Here is a 22,056-nt window from a genome sequence, read left to right as displayed (position 1 = left end):
ATCTCAACTCGGTAAAATAGTTAGCTTGTTATCTTGCAAGCTAGTGAAAGAAGTGTGTGAAAAATAACTAATTTTAGCCAAAGTCTGCCAACTAAACTTTGTATAAATAAATTCAAGTAATTGTTTGTCATGAAGTTGAGGTGTAAACAGCGTCAATTTGCAGTGCAATGAAGAAAGGCACAATAACCAACGTCAATCTCACACACACATTAGGCGCTGATGTCATAAAAGGTTAAACATACAATCTATTAGATAGCTAAAATGTTAAGAATTAATCAGTGATACAATTTCTATACATTGAGTCGATTAGAATCCTAAAAATGCCAAGAGTTAATCAATAATATGCAGCTTCATCACACAATGCTTGTTAGAAAGTTAGTTTTGGTGTTTGGTTGTTGTTTGTATTGCTGCTATTATTTTTTTTAACATGAAGAAATCATAGATTATTTATTTTTAGCACGTTTCCTGTCCTTACATTTTTAAATGGAAAAAAGTTCAATAATTATAAAAAAAAATGTAAACAGCATAGTTACAGTATAAATAAATATTTATGAATTAGTCTTCATGGTTGTTAGTAAGCACATGCCTAAAGATATCTCAAGCTGAATTTAAAAGTTGAGAGCTAAATTAGAGCCACTAAATATGTGTACGCTTTGTAATCCGATTCGCTGATGAATTAAGTCGATGACTTGTCGACTCTCAAAATATTTGTTAGTTGCAACTCTAAAGCAACGTTCAGATACATATTAAAGATACCACTTCATCAATTGGCACTTTGATTAGATACGATTCACATCTTGTTCATGATGCATCACAATTCAAATCTGCCTTGTCAACGTTGATTACATGTCATCGTTTTGAATTAGTTATAAGGTTAGTTGTGTATTTGTATTTTTGGTTAATATACCTTATTTTCCGGACTATAAGGCGCACAAATATTTTTTTTCTTCAAAACTCGACCGTGCGCCTTATAACCCGGGTGCGCCTAATGTACGGAATAATTCTGTATATAATATAATTCTGTGTATAAGTTAAAACATATTATCTGGCGTTTTGTTTCGCAATATTATGCAAAAGCAACTTTTCTTACCTTCTGGTACCTGCTGATCTGTATTTGGGATCTGCATAAATCCTGAAAAATTGCAGTCCGTGCCGACGCCGTAGTCGATAAGCTTCTTCTTTTTCTCTCTTCTTGTTATGGGACATTCATCCTCCGCTGTTGCCATTTGTAATATAAAGTAGTATAAAGTTCTTACTTATATCTGACAGTAAACTTGCCATGAAAGCCCTAAAACATACCTGCGTAGTGAGTTTACATTATTCACCCAAAGAACTTTAGTTACGGTATTAGAGAGTTCCGGTTGGACGGTTTTTCACGGGACACATTTCCGGTGTTGTTGTTTCCGGATGAGGAGATGCTGCTCCGTTATTGATTTAAGTAAAGTCTGAATGTCATTAAAACAGTTAGCTCCATCTTTTGACACTTCTTCCACTCCTGTCCTTGCACACTACACCGCTACAACAAAGATGACGGGGAGAAGACGCTGCCGAATGTGACCCACGTAAATAAGACCGCCCACAAAACGGCGCATTTGGAAGCGACTGTCAGAATGTGGCTTGAAGATGATCTGTAAAACATAATCTTTGCAAAATTTTGACCAAAGAACCACCATTACATGTTATGTAGACCACCAGGAAGTGTTTTACATTTATAAAAAAATAAAAATAAACCATTCATCGGCAGTGCGCCTTATAATCCGGTGTGCCCTTATGGTCCGGATCTTGGTCGAATCTTGCATGTCAGCTGTTCAATGCAAAATGGTTAATCTTCCCATCCCTAATTATTATTATTACTCTATTCCTGTAAAAATTTTCTCGTCATAGACAAACTTTGTCTCATAAAATAAATATATTGATTGATATACACTTTTTTAGTTGTATGTTCTACACATTTAACATTATCCTGAAGAATAACTGATGATAATTTCTACTTCTTGTCTGCCGTTTTAGGGTCCACTTTCATGATGGTCACAGCGACCCCCTTGGCTGGACCGGGGGCGGCACCGCTTTTACGGTCGATCGCTTCTGTTCGGAGGAAGTAACGTGTCGTGTCAAGCAGTCATCACAACTCAGACCAGCTATACTCGTCATCGACTCGCTTTCATGGATTCTGAGACACCATAGCACACCTGCTGTCTGCCAGACCCTCCAGCAGCTTAAAAGAGGTATTTCACAACAGCGACTAATATAGATTTGTGTTTAACAGAAACATTTGGAAGTGGCGTTGTTGTTGTTTAAAGCCAAAGAATAGGCAAACAGGTTCATAGGTTTACTGTTGTCTCGGGACGTAATGCGTTAAAACCTAGGATGCATTACCAAAAAAAGACAATGAATGAAATGAAAGCGACTTGCTGAGTTCAGGGCTACAACTAACGGCTATTTTGACAGTCTTAACTATTAGATCACTAATCGGGAACCAACAAGTAAGAAAAGCAGGTTTTTGTATAATAGGATCCCAACTGAAGAGGTGTTTTGAGATAAGAAAGAAGAAAAAGCCTTGGAAATAATATGAGAAGAGTCAAATATAATCTCCAATTTTCTTTAAAAACATTTACCTATGCTCAATTCTTCAGCTAACAAAAACACAAAAGAACAAAATGTGAAATAAAGTGCCCTGGTTTAAGACGACATGTTTAAAGGTCAGCGACAACATTAAATTAACAATGGTGTTTTTATAGGTAAACATTATTATAGGACGTACACACAAAGATGTTAGCTACGAACACCAATCTGCCAAATGCTTCATGATGCTGTGTGACAGGCTGCCTTCTGAAAATTACTTTTAAAAAGTCATTGTTTATAGTTACTTGTTACATTACAAAAAAGTCATTGAATTACTAACTAAATTACTATTTAATAAATGTAATTAATTTCTATGTAAAGTAATTCATTTGTTACTTATAAGAAAAAAAACTTCAAATACCTGATATAATGCAGTTAAGTTTCTGTGAGTGTGTGCCTTTTAAAAGGCGGTGCCTGTTGCCTAGTGATGTGTGACGTTAACCAGTCCAATGCTCGGTGTGAGTCTAAGGCATAGCTTGAGCTGTTTTGTTAGCTTTGCAGGCTAGCAGCAGCAGTTTGTTAACTCTTGACAGCAGCTCATTTGAATCTTTCACTAGTTTGTGTTACGTCTGCTTAATAGATTGAATGTGCTTCCATGGCTGTATATTCTCGTCAACAAACGCAGTATTATTTGGATGGCAAGTTTGTCACTTCAATCACTGATTTGTTGACCAATGTTACCCCCGACCCTCGTAGTTACTAGTGCGTAGGGCAGTTTTTGTCAAGTGTTAAGGTGGTGGAAAAAATCGTATCTTTTCCTGACCAGTTTCTCCAACCAAGACCTTGCTTTCTTGCATGTTGCAAGACTTGGAGCTCACACACAGCCCTGCTACAGATACTGCCCCGCTCTCTTCTGTGCATGGCGCTGCGGTGATCAGTGACACCTCCACGTCAATCAGTTGTCCATTTTGCTAACCGTCATGGTTTAAGTTTATTTCAAACATTTTACTCTAGTTTGATCAAATTTGGATGGATTTATTTCAGGAGCAATACGATAATTAAAGGATAAAGTCTGCATTCGCACGTGTGATGCTTTTTTCCCCAGTACTAGCACAACCTATTTTTAGTCGCAAATGTGACTGAATGGCTCCCGCCGTACAGCCCTAGCATGTGTAAATAAAGCTGTATTCACTCACCAATCGCCAAAAGCAGTCGCTATCCAAAGCATTGCATAACACCGGAGTCGAGAAGTCTGCACCGTGCCGCCATATTTTTCAAAAAAAGTTTGATGCGCGTCACAGTGCGTCATCAGAGAAGCCTCCGTAAACACCATTGGATGAGCCAAATAGAAATGTCCTGTGCTTCACAAGTTCGGCGCAGAGAAGATCAAACGGCCGTAACAAAGGCACATCAAAAAATACCTCCATGGCGGTATTGTCTCAAATTTGTACCTCCTTTTTAAAATATACCGGTATTAACTAGGGATGTCCGATAATATCGGACTGCTGATATTATCGGCCGATAAATGCTTTAAAATGTAATATCGGAAATTATCGGTATCGGTTTCAAAAAATAAAATTCATGACTTTTTAAAACGCCGCTGTGTACACGGACGTAGGAAAAAGTACAGATCGCCAATAAACCTTGAAGGCACTGCATTGGTGTGCCGGCCCATTCACATAATATCTACGGCTTTTCACACTCACAAGTGAATGCAAGGCATACTTGATCAACAGCCATACGGGTCACACTGAGGGTAGCCGTATAAACAACTTTAACACTGTTACAAATATGCACCACACTGTGAACTCACACCAAACAAGAATGACAAACTCATTTCGGGAGAACATCCGCACCGTAACACAACATAAACACAACAGAACAAATACCCAGAACCCCTTGCAGCACTAACTCTTCCGGGATGCTACAATATACACCCCCCGCTACCACCAAACCCCGCCCCCCACCTCAACCCCGCCCACCTCAACCTCCTCATGCTCTCTCAGGGAGAGCATGTCCCAAATTCCAAGCTGCTGTTTTGAGGCATGTTAAAAAAAATAATGCACTTTGTGACTTCAATAATAAATATGGCAGTGCCATGTTGGCACTTTTTTCCATAACTTGAGTTGAAGTTGTTCTCTTATTTTGGAAAACCTTGTTACATTGTTTAATGCATCCAGCGGGGCATCACAACAAAATTAGGCATAATAATGTGTTAATTTCACAACTGTATATATTGGTATTGGTTGATATCGGTATCGGCAATTAAGAGTTGGACAATATCGGAATATCAGATATCGGCAAAAAAGCAATTATCGGACATCTCTAGTATTAACTATAGTACCGGTATATCGCTCATCCCTACCATCTAATAACAGCAGTGCGCTGGTGTATACTCTCGTGTCACTTAGCTTCCGCCCCCGCCCCCAACCTGCATCGAAACACCACAGAAGTGGAAGCGAGTGAAATGAAATAAAACGAAGCGATTAGCTACGTTTACTCAAAGGGGAAATCTTCGGAGCAAGGTACGTGTAGTTGCCGCCATGTTTTATAAAGCCAAAAGGCGCTCGTTCTCATGCACCCGCACTTCTGCGACTCAGTTTCCAGGAAGTAAGCAGTGTTGCCTAAAATGCATTCGTAAATGACATATTTTCAGTAATTAAAAATGTAAGGGGTATTACTAACTGTCTGGAATATTACAGCGGTTTCCATTTCTATTGTTTACCGTTACATCCCTAATCCCACACTACTTGAACTGACATCTTGCGTGATGATTTAACAGTTGGTAATCTGTTTGGGTAACCATGACCGTAACTACACACTGTAGTACCATTTATACACACTGTAGTACCATTTATACACACTAGTACCATATATATATATATATACACACTGTAGTATGATTTATACACACTGTAGTATGATTTATACACACTGTAGTACCATACATACACACTGTAGTACCATTTATACACACTAGTACCATATATATATATATACACACACTGTAGTACCATATATATACACATTGTAGTACTATACATACACACTGTAGTACCCATAGACATCTTATAAGTAGACGCAGCATTGGCCGCTGTGACGTGAGAAATTCGGCCGCCATCTTGAAGTGGTGATGAGGAGACGGCGAGCAGCCTCAACTGAGAGTGGACAGGTAGAAAACGAAGATGTTCAGTGTTTTCCCGCTCAAATGAGCAGACTGTTGAAAATAGGAATCGGGGATTACTTTTCAGAAGTAAGATTTAACATTAACATACTATTGGTTGTATTTTGTGAAAAGAATATTACCACAGAGCTGAGAAGGAGCAAAGATCTTCAATAGTACGGAAATCGTAGCCGCTAGCAAACAAGAGTATGACCATAATAGAATTGCTTGTCAATGAAATTAATTAAATTTTAAAATGTCATACTTGAATAACATAAAGTTGAAATAAATGATGAAGATAAAGATTGTAAAAGCCAACAGGGGTAAAAGTTAGGACCACAGTCCAGATTGTGTAGGGGGGGGGGGGGGGTAATATATGTTAGCTAACAAGACAATCAGATGGACAGTGGCTATACAGTATTATACAAGTCTAAATTTAGTCTAGCTTTCCAACCCAATTTTTATGAAGGATACACGCATGTATATATAACCTAATCATATTGTTTCTTGAATTTAAAAATAGCTGACCGTTTTTTTCCCCCTTCTCTGGGATTATATTCCCAGTTTTGAGCTCGGACGTCTGGTCACTTATAGCATATAAGAATATTCTATTACTGTTAAGCAAACTATGAATAATAAAACACGCCAATACATGTCCTTTATCATAGCTACGCGTATGACAAAAAACGCATGAAAATCAGTGGTATTCAATGAGGTAAGATGAATTAAATGCGCTGACAGGTCATTGCTCCTGCCAAATGAATTGCACTGAGTGGAGCAAATCACCACTCCAAGATGGCGGCCCCGCGTCTCGTCAGCGCCAGTAGGCAGTAGCGGTCGATGCTGCGTCTACTTATAAGATGTCTATGGTAGTACCATACTGTACATACACTGTAGTACCCTTTATACACACTGTAGTACCATATATACACACTGTAGTACTATATATATATATATATATATATATATATATATATATATATATATATATATATATATATATATATATATATATATATATATATATATATATATATATTACACACTGTAGTACCATACATACACACTGTAGTACCATTTATACACACTAGTCCCATATACTGTATATATACACACTGTAGTACCATATATACAGTATATACACACTGTAGTACCATACATACACACTGTAGTACCATATATACACACTGTTGTACAATTTATACACACTAGTACCATTAATATACACACTGTAGTACCATTTATTCATACAGTAGTACTATACATACACACTGTAGTACCATACATACACACTAGTACCATATATACACACTGTAGTACCAGGTATACACACTAGTACCATACATACACACTAGTACCATACATACACACACATTGTAGTACCGTATATACACACTGTAGTACCATACATACACACTGTAGTACCATATATATACACACTGTAGTACTATATATATACACTAGGGGTGTAACGGTACGTGTATTTGTATTGAACCCTTTCGGCACGGGGGTTTCGGTTCGGTTCGGAGGTGTACCGAACGAGTTTCAACACGAACATATTAAGTAGCCGCCTCCGCTTCCTTCTGCCTCTGTCTCTGTCAGTCCTCTACACAGCACCCAGCATTGTCCCACCACACAACCATCTGATTGGTTACAAACAGAGCAGTAACAGCCAATCAGCAGTGTGTATTCAGAGCGGTAACAGCCAATCAGCAGTGCGTATTCAGAGCGCATGTAGTCAGTGCTTAGCGTTTAGCAGGTAAGCATCAGCCTGCGGACTCTCCCCAAATGATAATAAACACCTCCCAGTCAACTACTAGTAACATCACTATGAGCCCGTTGACCTTCTAGAAATATAAAAGGCAGTTCAGCTCGCTTGTAGTCCTGGCTTGAGGTGAAGGCTAATTCGCTTTTAGTGTAACGTTAGCTCATTTTGTTTGTGTTTGTGTTTGTGTTTGTGTTTGTGTGTGTGTGTGTGTGTGTGTGTGTGTGTGTGTGTGTGTGTGTGTGTGTGTGTGTGTGTGTGTGTGTGTGTGTGTGTGTGTGTGTGTGTGTGTGTGTGTGTGTGTGTGTGTGTGTGTGTGTGTGTGTGTGTGTGTGTGTGTGTGTGTTACGGACAGCAAAGCCCTGTCTGTCCGTTATTTCACTTTATCTTTTTCTGTGTTGATTGAAGCAGCAAAAAAGGACATTATGTTAAATTAAGAGTTTCTGTCTCTGACAGTTGACATTACGTATAATGTCACTGCATCATTAAGCCTACATGAACTCCATGGTGTTCAGGGATGAATAGTCTCTCCTATTGCTATTATACAATTTTTTCAGCTATAGTTACATTAATCATTAGAAATGCAGCAGCCTAGTTTTGAATGGCAGGGTCCCTGCTATCACATGTTGATAAAAATATAACTTTTACATAATAAAAATCAACTACAGGCTTCCCAAATGCTGTAAAAAATTAAGCATGATGAGTTGACTTGAAACTGTTTGATGTTGCACTTTTAGATGTAGAAGAAAAGTTTTGTCATTTTATTTAATCTGAGCAACAACTTGAGGCAGTTTAATGTTTATTAACGTGGGCAGAATTATTATAGTGTTCCCAATGTTAAAAGGATAAAGCCATTGTTTACAAATTTAGTAAATAAATAACCAAAAAATTTACATTTTGTTGTTTTCTTACTGTACCGAAAATGAACCAAACCGTGACCTCTAAACCGAGGTACGTACCGAACCTAAATTTTTGTGTGCCGTTACACCCCTAATATACACACTGTAGTACTATATATACACACACTGTAGTACTATACATACATACTCTAGTACCATACACACACTGTAGTACCATACATACACACACTGTAGTACCATACATACACACTAGTACCATTTATACACACTGTAGTACCATATATACACACTGTAGTACCACATATAGTTAAAGTTAAAGTTAAAGTACCAATGATTGTCACACACACTAGGTGTGGTGAAATTTGTCCTCTGCATTTGACCCATCCCCTTGATCACCCCCTGGGAGTTGAGGGAAGCAGTGGGCAGCAGCGGTGCCGCGCTCGGGAATCATTTTTGGTGATTTAACCCCCAAATCAAACCCTTGATGCTGAGTGCCAAGCAGGGAGGTAATGGGTCCCATTTTATAGTCTTTGCACACCGTAGTACCAGTTTGTAATGGCCATAGGGGTCCATCGATATATATATATATATATATATATAATAAATTGCCAGTCACAGTTAACTTGTGCTCAGCTGGGAAAATAAATATATATATATACGTATTGTCATCCATTTACTTATTATAAACTGTTACAGGCGTATTTAATAATCTTGTTAATATTAAATATGTACGTAAATAATATGTGGGGATATAAAAGGCATCCGGTTCTATCAGACCGGGCGGAAGCGGAAAGTGACGTCACTAACCACCTGGAGCACCTGTCAGACGCAGTGTTTTTTGCCACGGAGCCACTTCTTGGAATAATCTGCCTTTTGACTTTTTTGGTGTGCTTTCCATTGGCCTGTGGAGAACCGGGAGAACAGGGACTCTTTCCAGGAGGACTTTGAGTTGGATGCGCAGTCTCGGTACCGTGAGTACACTGCTGCGGCTTTCAAACATTCATCGCTTGCCCGTACGTGCATGTCACGCTACGTGCATGTCACGTACGTAACTTTTGGGACTTTGGGGAAATATATGTGTTGTATGAACTTTGGGCTGTGGGATTTAGTGTGTTGTGTAGGTGTTTGATTTATATTGGCGGGTTATATGGACGGGAGGGGGGAGTTGTTTGCTATGCGGGATTAATTTGTGGCATATTAAATATAAGCCTGATCGTTTTGTGGCTAATAGTTATACATGTCTTGTGTTTATTTAATATATTAATCATTCCCAGCTGAATATCAGGTCCCACCCGTGACTCCTTAATTGCGTAGTGGCAAAGACACCCGGGGAACTTGGGTGCGTTTGTTACAGAGTGGTGGCCCGTACGGGGGAGCGGGGCTTAGTGTATCATTGATATCAGCGGCTCATATTTTCGTTGTTTTTTGCAAAGCACTTTAAGGGGAATAAGTAGTATATAAACATTATTTGTCTTGTTAAAATATAAATTCATATTGGGTTCATTTTTACCCTTAAATAGTCATCAGTGTGACACACACTCCTATTGTGTCACCATTTTTTCTACATTTTGATACAAATATACATCCATTTTCTGGTGCATAAAGACATACTATTTTTATACATTTACACACATAGACACTTACATATACGACAATTAATAAATACTTACACATAATTAGTTTAATTGGAGCAATGTCAACCAGCAGCCACTCCCTAATGGAGGAAGATGACAGACAGGACTTTGCTGATGCAGCCCAGGACTCAACTCCGCCCCTTGACCCTTTCCGCCATGTCACCAGTAGGCCCAATCCAAATGGTGTTGCTGAGCTGACTAACTTGCTGGACTCTATGTATTTAGAACAGTCCAGACAGGAGGCGGCAGCAGAGGAAGAGGATGGGGTGGAACCAGAAGCTGTCCTGGAGCAACTTCTAACGCTGCAACAACGAGTGGACATTCTGGAGAACCGACTCTCAGAAGCGGTCGACAGCACCCTTAACCGGGAGGATGGACTTAGGGCAGCGATGGAGGCCATGGCGGCAGAGATGAAAGCGTATGTGGACACGAAGGTGCAGAACTTCGACCAAGCTGTCGCAGCATGTCTGCGTCGAAGAGATGAAAGGTGGGGAGAGGAATTGAAAAATACCCTTGTTAAAACCCGAAGGTTTTGGCGACCAGCTAGCTTCTCCACTCCTGCAGCCGCCATACCAGTCCACCACCACCCGCCTGTCCGAGACATCACCTTCCCTATTACACCTGCTGTCACCGCCAGACCACCTGCTGTCACCATTGCACCTGCTGTCACAGCCAGACCACCTGCTGTCACCATTGCACCTGCTGTCACCACCACTGCACCTGCTGTCACTGCCAGACCACCTGCTGTCACCGCCATTACACCTGCTGCCACAGTCAGACCACCCATCAGGATGGAGTTTCCTCAGTTTGGAGAGTCCAGAGGCTCGGCCGATGTCACCGATTTCATCGAACAGTGTGAAAACTTTTTAGCACTCCGCCCTCTGAGCGATGCTGAGCTGGTGGGAACACTCAATGCTGTCTTAAAAGGTCCTGCCAGGAGTTGGTGGTCGGCAGCCCGCAGTACCATAACCAGCTGGTCTACATTTAAGCAGTCTTTCCTGGAAGCCTTTTTGCCAACTGACTACCAATCCGAGATTGAGATGCAGCTCCACTCCATTCTTCAAACTCCTAATCAGTGCTTGCGAGATTTCGCATATGATTATCGTGCCCTCTGCCTGAAGTGGAGACATGACATGGAGGAAGCCGAGATCGTGCGCCGCATACTCGGTGCCTGCAATCCCAGGTTGGCCAGTAGTCTACGTGGAATTGTGACAACGGTAGAACAGCTGGTCAAGGTGGGCTCCCTGATTGAACGAGATTGGACAAATAGTAAAGACTATTGGAGTCGTGTCCAACAAAGCAACCCTCCAAAAAGATCTGGCAAGAAGATGGAGCATGGGCCGAGTCGAAGTGGGGCCGACCTTGCCGCTGCTATGGGCGAACAATCCCTCCTGGTGGTCCCTATTAGCATGCGCGGCTCTAAAGGAGATGGAGTCCTGGACTCCGGATGCACGTACTCACTAATGAGTCATACGCTGTGGAAGGCTGTGAGGAAGTGCGGCGAGGTTCTGGAGCCAAGCGGCATTCCAAAGTTTGTCATGGCAAATGGACAAATAAACCAAGCAGTTGGAAAAGCCACCCTGCTCCTCAATCTGCATGACTGTCATAGCACCCTACAGATTCATGTGATGGCTGATGGCCACTTATGTATGCCCTTGTTGTTAGGTCTCGACTTCATGACCACATCACAAATGGTACTCAAACCTCATCTCAGGAGGTATGTCATGCCCGGAGGGAGAGAATTCAAATTTCTCCCCAAAGGCAGAGAAATGCTTCGCTGGACTCACCCTGGTTCCTCCATTAATTTTTACATGGCCATAAATGAAGAACCCCAAGTTAATCAGTCTGCCATCCCCCTCCTCGAATCCCAACCTGAGGTGGTGCGACCACTGCTGCAGAAGTGGCCAACTGTGTGGACTGAGACTACTGGGGCCACCAGGGTAATTAAACATCAAATCACCACCATGGATGAGATGCCTGTGAGGAAGCGGGCTTACAGAGTGTCCAGTCAAAAACAAGAAATAATCGAGGAACAAATCAAAAAAATGATCAGCACTGGAGTGATAGAGCCATCAACATCTCCGTGGGCCTCTCCTGTTGTTCTGACACCCAGGAAGGACGGAACACCCCGATTCTGTGTGGACTACAGGGGCTTGAACGCCAAAACCCAGCATGACGCCTACCCCATGCCCCTCATACATGAGATCCTGGAGTCATTGCAAGGTGCAAAATATTTCAGCTCCCTTGACCTGCAGTGTGGCTACTGGCAGGTTGCCATGGATGAGGATAGCAAGCCAAAGACTGCCATGATCACACATCTGGGCCTATATCAATTTAAAGTCATGCCATTTGGACTGCGCAATGCTGGGGCGACCTTCCAGCGTTTAATGGAGACAGTTCTGGGTGAGCTTAGGGGAAGGATCTGTTTCGTGTACATTGATGACATCATTGTGTTTTCACAAACAGAAGAACAACACCTGCTTGACCTTGAAGCGGTGTTTGCAAAATTACAACAAGCAAACCTTACACTCAACATCAAGAAATGCCACCTGCTTCAAGATCAGCTCACCTTCCTTGGACACCTAATATCAGGCAAAGGAGTGGAAGTAGATCCGGAAAAAATATCAGCAATAACTGCATACCCCCCTCCCACAGACCTGAAGAGTCTTCAGAGGTTTCTTGGCATGGTCGGCTGGTACCACAAGTTCATCCCCAGGCTGGCCGACATTTCGTCTCCTCTAAACCAACTAAAGAAGAAGGATGTTCCTTGGGAGTGGAGTCCTACCTGCCAGGAGGCCTTTGACCACCTCAAATCCCTTTTACAGTCTCCACCAGTGCTTGCTCAGCCCCATCCACAAATCAGTTTGCAGGTTCACTGTGATGCCAGTGACTTGGGCCTCGGCGCGGTCCTGATGCAACGCCTTGAAGGTGAAGAACGGCCAATTGCCTTTGCCTCCAGAGCGCTCCAAGGAGCTGAAGTCCGCTACTCCACTGCCGAAAAAGAGTGCTTGGCTGTGGTGTGGGCAGTTGAGAAGTGGAGACATTTCCTCGAGGGAACAACTTTTGATGTCTTCACGGACCACAGTGCTCTTGCCTGGGCATTCAACTGCCCTAAGACTTCGTCCCGACTTACACGATGGACGCTGAGACTACAGGGATTCACATTCAGAGTCCATTACAAGAAGGGCTGCTGCAATGTGGTACCGGATGCATTGTCACGGGCACCCCAATCACCAGAAGGGAAGATTTGCCTTGTTGTTCCGAAAACCTACTGGTCAGATCTCCCCAGCACACTGCAAGATCTTTCTGAGGCTCAAAAAACTGATACAACATGTCTGGAATGTGGACCTTCTGTTGACCAACCTACACCTGGCCGGATCCACTATCAACTTCAGCAAGGGGTGTGGTACCGGGGAGTACCATCTAAGTATGGCGGCTTCAATTATCAGCTGGTAGTGCCATTGTCTCTGGTGCCGCAGTTCCTGGCCTACTTTCATGACAGTCCATTCGGAGGACATCTGGGGAGAATGAAGACGCTCTTGAAGATTCTGGAAGTAGCTTGGTGGCCGACAGTAAGGAAAGACGTCTGGAGTCACGTCCAAGCATGCAGGACTTGTCAACAATACAAAAACCCCAACGACAAGCCAGCTGGACAACTCCAGTCCTCTACTGTCAACGCCCCAGGAGAGATGCTGGGGGTGGACTTCATGGGACCTTTTCCCCTCAGTAAGGACCGGAACTCTGTGCTGATGGTGGTGGTGGACTACTACTCCAAGTGGGTAGAGCTTTTTGCCCTGAAAGACGCCAAAACTCCCAAGGTCTGCCAAATTCTCAAAAATGACATTTTCACTCGCTGGGGAGTTCCCACATATCTTGTGTCTGACCGAGGGCCACAGTTCACAAGCCAACTGATGTCCCGTCTGTGCGAATCCTGGGGGGTAACCCATAAACTAACCACAGCTTACCACCCCCAAACCAACATGACAGAACGAGTCAATCGCACCCTCAAGACTATGATTGCCGCCTTCGTAGGGAACCATCATCAAGACTGGGATAAGTGGCTGCCTGAATTCCGGTTTGCCCTTAACACCGCTGTCCATGAGACGACTGGTTCAACCCCTGCCAGGTTGACTCTCGGGCGGAATCTGATGGGACCCCTGGAACGACTGGTGCACAAAGCTCCACCACCACACACATCTGCATATCACACCATACTTACACACACACACCTAAAGGAGGAAGTGGAGAGACATGTAGGCGCGTCCAAAGCTCGACAAGCCAGATATTATAATGCACGACACAAAGATGTACACTTTGTAGTTGGGGATCTGGTCTGGATTAGGGCGCACCCACTTTCCAAAGCTTCAAGTAAATTCTCTGCCAAACTAGCACCCAGATGGTTAGGTCCTGTGCGGGTAGAGAAGAAGTTGGGTCCTGTAAATTACAGTATTCGTTGGTTGACTGATAAGTGTAAGGTGGATACTATTAATGTGGTAAACATGAAACCCTATTATGGTCCCCATAAGCCGCTGGCTGGGGGGGGGGGGAATGTAATGGCCATAGGGGTCCATCGATATATATATATATATATATATATAATAAATTGCCAGTCACAGTTAACTTGTGCTCAGCTGGGAAAATAAATATATATATATACTTATTGTCATCCATTTACTTATTATAAACTGTTACAGGCGTATTTAATAATCTTGTTAATATTAAATATGTACGTAAATAATATGTGGGGATATAAAAGGCATCCGGTTCTATCAGACCGGGCGGAAGCGGAAAGTGACGTCACTAACCACCTGGAGCACCTGTCAGACGCAGTGTTTTTTGCCACGGAGCCACTTCTTGGAATAATCTGCCTTTTGACTTTTTTGGTGTGCTTTCCATTGGCCTGTGGAGAACCGGGAGAACAGGGACTCTTTCCAGGAGGACTTTGAGTTGGATGCGCAGTCTCGGTACCGTGAGTACACTGCTGCGGCTTTCAAACATTCATCGCTTGCCCGTACGTGCATGTCACGCTACGTGCATGTCACGTACGTAACTTTTGGGACTTTGGGGAAATATATGTGTTGTATGAACTTTGGGCTGTGGGATTTAGTGTGTTGTGTAGGTGTTTGATTTATATTGGCGGGTTATATGGACGGGAGGGGGGAGTTGTTTGCTATGCGGGATTAATTTGTGGCATATTAAATATAAGCCTGATCGTTTTGTGGCTAATAGTTATACATGTCTTGTGTTTATTTAATATATTAATCATTCCCAGCTGAATATCAGGTCCCACCCGTGACTCCTTAATTGCGTAGTGGCAAAGACACCCGGGGAACTTGGGTGCGTTTGTTACAAGTTATACACACTGTAGTACCATATATACACACTGATGATGTTAGAGAAATAAAATTGTTATCTGCTCAAAAGAATGAACGCAGAGGTTTACTTTAGTAATCCTAATGGAACTTATGTAGCCTAAATTTGACAACATAATACCACAGTACAATAATACTAATAGCATTGTACATCCTCAATTTGACTTTTACTTTTGTACTGCTGTGCTTTGTTGATTACATTGTCATTCATATTTAAATGCATGTTGATATGAAGGAGTTGTATTTAATTGGACTGAACACAATTGGCAGGAGGAGAGAGCGCGATAGAATGTGGAGAGTCCGAACAAGCAGTAAATGGAGAACAGGGTGAAGGTAGAAGTTGCAGAATTTTGACCTCGTATTTGTCAAATCCTCGTTACAGCCCTGGTAGTAACTAGGGTTGTATACCTCTTTGTCATGGACAATTTGATACGCTTCCAAATACATGGGTGAACATACGATCCAAACAATCTGATAAGATTTGTTCCAGTGTACAAACGATAAACATTTGTTGATGGACACATTCTGTTTTTACACCATGAAAGAAGAAAAGCATTCCTCCCTGTGAATACACTATTCCTCCTGTTAGAAGAGGAGTAGTTAGGACCTTGGCACCAAGCACTCTAGACGAGATCTGTCCCAGCTAAGTCTAGGACCATGAACTGATGACAAGTGATCAACAACAATAACCTAGATGGATGAGAAAACCTATAGGCACATTCATCTTGAAATGAATGGTAGAAAAACACATACAAGTGACATGCTTACAGTATTTTCACATTTATAGAATACAACATATATCCCCAAAGATGCTGTAAGGTAAAGATAAAGTAAAAAGACAAACAGAATCAAATGTCAAAAATATTTATTTTTAGACATCGACCAAAAATACATATTTTTGTTTAATGGGCTGATACAAAAATGATCAAATGATTTGATATTTATCTATTCACTGTTGTGTTACAGAGAGAGTACAAAAATGTTTTACAAATTGCTATGATTTGTAGTGACAAACTGGAAACTTGTGATGTATCATATTGTAATTGTATGCTTGTTGGAAATACACTGACACTATAACCCTAACTAAAAAAGAACAGAAGTCTTGTCCTTCAAGAAAAAGTAAATATCTTGTTCAGCTGCTCTGCATTTCTTTAAAAATGGCATGGCTGTTGCTTTCTACATCCATTCTGGTCTTCAATCATGTACGCCAGCAGAGCAATTGTGTGAATATTTTGCCATCAGCCTTGGCTCTTGTTTTCAAGATAAACTCAACTGAATGCTAGTCTGGCACAGCATGTATTTACATCCATTCTTGTCTTCAGTCGCGTAAGCTAACGGAGCATGCGCCTTAAAGGCCTACTGAAATGAATTTTTTTTATTTAAATGGGGATAGCAGATCCATTCTATGTGTCATACTTGATCATTTCGCAATATTGCCATATTTTTGCTGAAAGGATTTAGTAGAGAACATCGACAATAAAGTTCGCAATTTTTGGTCGCTGATAAAGAAAAGCCTTGCCTATACCGGAAGTAGCGTGACGTCACAGGAGGAAGGGCTGCTCACATTTTCCCATTGTTTACAATGCAGCGAGAGAGATTCGGACCGAGAAAGCGACGATTACCCCATTAATTTGAGCGAGAATGAAAGATTCGTGGATGAGGAACGTGAGAGTGAAGGACTAGCGTGCAGTGCAGGACGTATATTTTTTTCGCTCTGACCGTAAGGTACAAGGGCTCATTGGATTCCACACTTTCTCCTTTTTCTATTGTGGATCACGGATTTGTATTTTAAACCACCTCGGATACTATATCCTCTTGAAAATGAGAGTCGAGAACGCGAAATGGACATTCACAGGGACTTATATCTCCACGACAATACATCGACGAAACACTTTAGCGACGGAGCTAACGTGACAGCATTGGGCTCAAATGCAGATAGAAACAAAAGAAATAAGCCCCTGACTGGAAGGATGGACAGAAGATCAACAATACTACCAAACTCTGGACCTGTAACCACACGGTTAATGCTGTCCAACCTGGCGAAGCCTAGCAATGCTGTTGCTAACGACACCATTGAATCTAACTTAGCTACGGGACCTCGACAGAGCTATGCTAAAAACATTAGCTCTCCACCTACGCCAGCCAGCCCTCATCTGCTCATCAACACCCGTGCTCACCTGCGTTCCAGCGATCGACGGAGCGACAAAGGACTTCACCCGATCACCGATGAGGTCGGCGGCTAGCGCGTCTGCTATCTATCTCAAAGTCCTCCCGGTTGTGTTGCTGTAGTCCGCCGCTAATACACCGATCCCACCTACAGCTTTCTTCTTTGCAGTCTCCATTGTTCATTAAACAAATTGCAAAAGATTCACCAACACAGATGTCCAGAATACTGTGGAATTTTGGGATGAAAACAGAGCTTTTTTGTATTGGATCCAATGGGGTCCGAATACTTCCGTTCTCTCCGTGACGTCACGTGCATACGTCATCATATCTAGACGTTTTCAACCGGAAGTGTCGCAGGAAATTTAAAATTGCACTTTATAAGTTAACCCGGCCGTATTGGCATGTGTTGCAATGTTAAGATTTCATCATTGATATATAAACTATCAGACTGCGTGGTCGGTAGTAGTGGGTTTCTGTAGGCCTTTAATATTTGTGTTTAAAGAGAAAAAACATCAACTGATTTCTAATTGCGCGCGATGTTCCTACACTCAATTTCTCAAGGGATAAACATCTGATTCTTATCGATTAAGGGGGCTGCTACCGACACAATCGAATGGCTCACTTGTCAAAGCAGATGTCTAGTTGTATTGGTTTATCTTTTACAACCCCAATAGTAACATCAAAGAAAAAGCACTAACGAGTTAGTCATCTCGCATGACAACATGCATCAGACGTATTTTTAACGAAAAATGTGTTTACCCCTGTGTGGTAGCGTCACAAAAAAGCCAAAAAAAAAGCAAAACATGTACAGGTAATGGTGTTTCCCACAGGACTACGATCTACAAACCCTGTTTCCATATGAGTTGGGAAATTGTTAGATGTAAATATAAACGGAATACGATGATTTGCAAATCATTTTCAACCCATATTCAGTTGAATATGCTACAAAGACAACATATTTGATGTTCAAACTGATAAACTTTTTTTTTGTGCAAATAATCATTAACTTTAGAATTTGATGCCAGCAACACGTGACAAAGAAGTTGGAAAAGGTGGCAATACATACTGATAAAGTTGAGGAATGCTCAGCAAACACTTATTTGGAACATCCCACAGGTGAACAGGCAAATTGGGAACAGGTGGGTGCCATGATTGGGTATAAAAGTAGATTTCATGAAATGCTCAGTCATTCACAAACAAGGATGGGGCGAGGGTCACCACTTTGTCAACAAATGCGTGAGCAAATTGTAGAACAGTTTAAGAAAAACCTTTCTCAACCAGCTATTGCAAGGAATTTAGGGATTTCACCATCTACAGTCCCTAATATCATCAAAGGGTTCAGAGAATTTGGAGAAATCCCTGCACGTAAGCAGCTAAGCCCGTGACCTTCGATCCCTCAGGCTGTACTGCATCAACAAGCGACATCAGTGTGTAAAGGATATCACCACATGGGCTCAGGAACACTTCAGAAACCCACTGTCAGTAACTACAGTTGGTCGCTACATCTGTAAGTGCAAGTTAAAACTCTCCTATGCAAGGCGAAAACCGTTTATCAACAACACCCAGAAACGCTGTCGGCTTCGCTGGGCCTTAGCTCATCTAAGATGGACTGATACAAAGTGGAAAAGTGTTCTGTGGTCTGACGAGTCCACATTTCAAATTGTTTTTGGAAACTGTGGACGTTGTGTCCTCCGGACCAAAGAGGAAAAGAACCATCCGGATTGTTATAGGCGCAAAGTTGAAAAGCCAGCATCTTTGATGGTATGGGGGTGTATTAGTGCCCAAGACATGGGTAACTTACACATCTGTGAAGGCGCCATTAATGCTGAAAGGTACATACAGGTTTTGGAGCAACATATGTTGCCATCCAAGCAACGTTACCATGCTTATTTCAGCAAGACAATGCCAAAACACGTGTTACATCAACATGGCTTCATAGTAAAAGAGTGCGGGTACTAGACTGGCCTGCTTGTAGTCCAGACCTGTCTCCCATTAAAAATGTGTGGTGCATTATGAAGCCTAAAATACCACAACGGAGACAAGCCATCAATCTGTCAATCCTTTCCGTGTACGGGCCAGGTAAGGTTCCCCGTGTTGAGTCAAATTAAGCCGCAGGCTCCACTCCTGGTGGTGCCCTTCCGTCAATTCCTTTAAGTTTCAGCTTTGCAACAACTTAAGCTGTACATCAAGCAAGAATGGGAAAGAATTCCACCTGAGAAGCTTAAAAAATGTGTCTCTTCAGTTCCCAAACATTTACTGAGTGTTTTTAAAAGGAAAGGCCATGTAACACAGTGGTGAACATGCCCTTTCCCAACTACTTTGGCACGTGTTGCAGCCATGAAATTGTAAGTTAATTATTTGCAAAAAAAAAATAAAGTTTATGAGTTTGAACATCAAATATCATTTCTTTGTAGTGCATTCAATTGAATATGGGTTGAAAAGGATTTGCAAATCATTGTATTCAGTTTATATTTACATCTAACATAATTTCCCAACTCATATGGAAACGGGGTTTGTACTTGTGGCAGTGGTGGGATGATGTAATTAGCAATACAACAGCAAATGTAGGAAAGAAGAATGACGTGTGGGACAAAAGTGAGTAAAATAAGAAACAAATGTGTGAACTGGAAAGGTCACGATAAACGGTAATGATTGAAACAGCTCAAAATGGTGTGCGCTGAAAGTCATCAATTTCCTAACACTACAGCAGTTTTTCCCAAAATATAGACATTTTACTTTTCTTTTTTTTTTTAAACAACCAGTTTACAAAAATACCTGATAAACTCAAATAGTCGACAACTACCCTTTATTATTTAGATCTAAAACTACCCTGTTACTCTGAGCTTTAACTCCAGTGACATATAATTGATCACATTGCATTTCACGGTAATATCAGAAATGCTCCATTGTTAGAAAATGATGTTCGCTCATTCAAACACTTTGAAGGCAGTTAGTTACCTTGTTGTTTTTGTTCCATTTTCAGCAAAGTTGTGAAGCTACAGGAGCATGGCAGGAGGTCATGTTTGCTCATGCCTGTTGCAAATGGATCGGGTAATAACAGCACCGCGGCAGATTTATTTGTGCAGCCTGCTCCAAACAAATGAATGTATGGAAAATGCTTGTTAATCCTTTCTGATTTGACCAGAGTTTACAATGCCAGGCTTGGTGCCCTGAAAACTTTGTCCACCCCTCTGCGGTGGCATCACAAAAAAATCATAAAAAAAGCACATCCGTGGATACTTCTTGAGCTGAAGTGACGGCAGTTAAATAGTTTTTTTTCTACTGTTTTAGGTTTCCTTTATGATTTGCCAAAATCCTGAATGACACTTTAGAGGCCCCGCTGGAGCGAATATCAAACTATTACTAAATTATTGCTATTACTTTTTCAAATAAAGTTGTTCTCTACTAGGAGGAGCCTTACGAAACATTGTTGCCCTCCTCCATTCTGACTTGCACCAGTTGGGAACAGCGGCAAGTTTGTGTCACTTGGCGACATCTGTCATCACCGTGGCCGCTGGCCCTAACGGGAATGAGGCGAAGATAACAAAGCGCTTGAAATCAGGGAAGGTTTTGCAGGACGTGCGTAACAATACGAATAGTGAGTGTTTCTGTTCTTGACAATATCTTTGGTAATAAAAGTGTTCTTTTTTAGGAGGAGATTTTTACCATAAAGGAGGATCTTACAGTCATCAGACAGAGCAAACCGAGCAATGCGGTGCAGGTGCAGGATCAGGAGGTACAATTATTCATATATTTTTTTCAAAAAACATGCCCAGACTGATGAGACGACTATAAATGTATCCCATAGACTGACCCGACTGCCAATCTGACATTCAACCTCAGGCTGTCTGACGCTGAGCGCGATGCTAAGGAGAAGCTACCGCTTCCGTTTGTCTTCAGTCACCAGAAGTAAACAGGTCAAAGTCACTATCGAACATCGGACTGACTGACTGGCTGTGATTTTCTCTGTCACAGGAAAGCAGCACTGCTAAACACGGGCGCTGGAAGAGGAAGAATCACCTACGAGCCTGACGCTAATGATGACTATGACCAGGAAGATCCGGATGATGATCTTGACGTGTGATAATCTTTTCTTCAAAGACATGATGACGCAAAATGTCCGCCCTACCTTCCGGGGAAAAACAAGGGACTGGTTTGCTGTGCATTGAGTGGCATTCTCGGGTGAGCGCCTAAGTGACCTGGTTTTAATAGGAGTTTGACAAAATGTGTATATACCAAACTGTCCAGGTATTTAACCTTAGTACAATTATCCATACATCTGCCCGTGTATTGGTATTTTTTGCTACTATTACCTTCTTTCATCATTCCTCATCGTTGAGTGGAATCCCAGTCTTGCATGTTTAGGGGGCCATCCTCCTGCGAGTGGCTGGAAAGTTGACTGATAAGAAACCCAGACGAAGAAGAAACAGAGGCGGATGAACTTAAGTTTTATATTGTGGAGCAAGTACGTGCGGTCAGTGGATCGAGGTGCTTGTCATAAAAATGATCAAATAAATAATATTTGTCCATTAGA

General features: G+C 41.8%; 1 protein-coding gene across 2 annotated transcripts in view; it reads left to right on the top strand.

The window, feature by feature from the left end:
- Positions 1-22,056, top strand: part of elp5 (elongator acetyltransferase complex subunit 5) — a 27,641-nt gene extending 5,585 nt beyond the window's left edge. For both annotated transcript variants that reach the window (XM_062066186.1, XM_062066185.1), the window contains 5 exons: positions 2,011-2,225; positions 20,932-21,101; positions 21,175-21,258; positions 21,331-21,431; positions 21,498-22,056. In XM_062066186.1, coding sequence (XP_061922170.1) covers positions 2,011-2,225; positions 20,932-21,101; positions 21,175-21,258; positions 21,331-21,431; positions 21,498-21,606 — 679 coding nt within the window. In that variant the 3' untranslated portion in view covers positions 21,607-22,056. The remainder of the gene's footprint in view (positions 1-2,010; positions 2,226-20,931; positions 21,102-21,174; positions 21,259-21,330; positions 21,432-21,497) is intronic.

The sequence above is a fragment of the Entelurus aequoreus genome, linkage group LG12 (assembly GCF_033978785.1).
Source record: "Entelurus aequoreus isolate RoL-2023_Sb linkage group LG12, RoL_Eaeq_v1.1, whole genome shotgun sequence".
NCBI classification, from domain to species: Eukaryota; Metazoa; Chordata; class Actinopteri; order Syngnathiformes; family Syngnathidae; genus Entelurus; species Entelurus aequoreus.
Note: the sequence above shows the minus strand (reverse complement) of the source record. Positions and strands in the feature narration are given on the sequence as shown.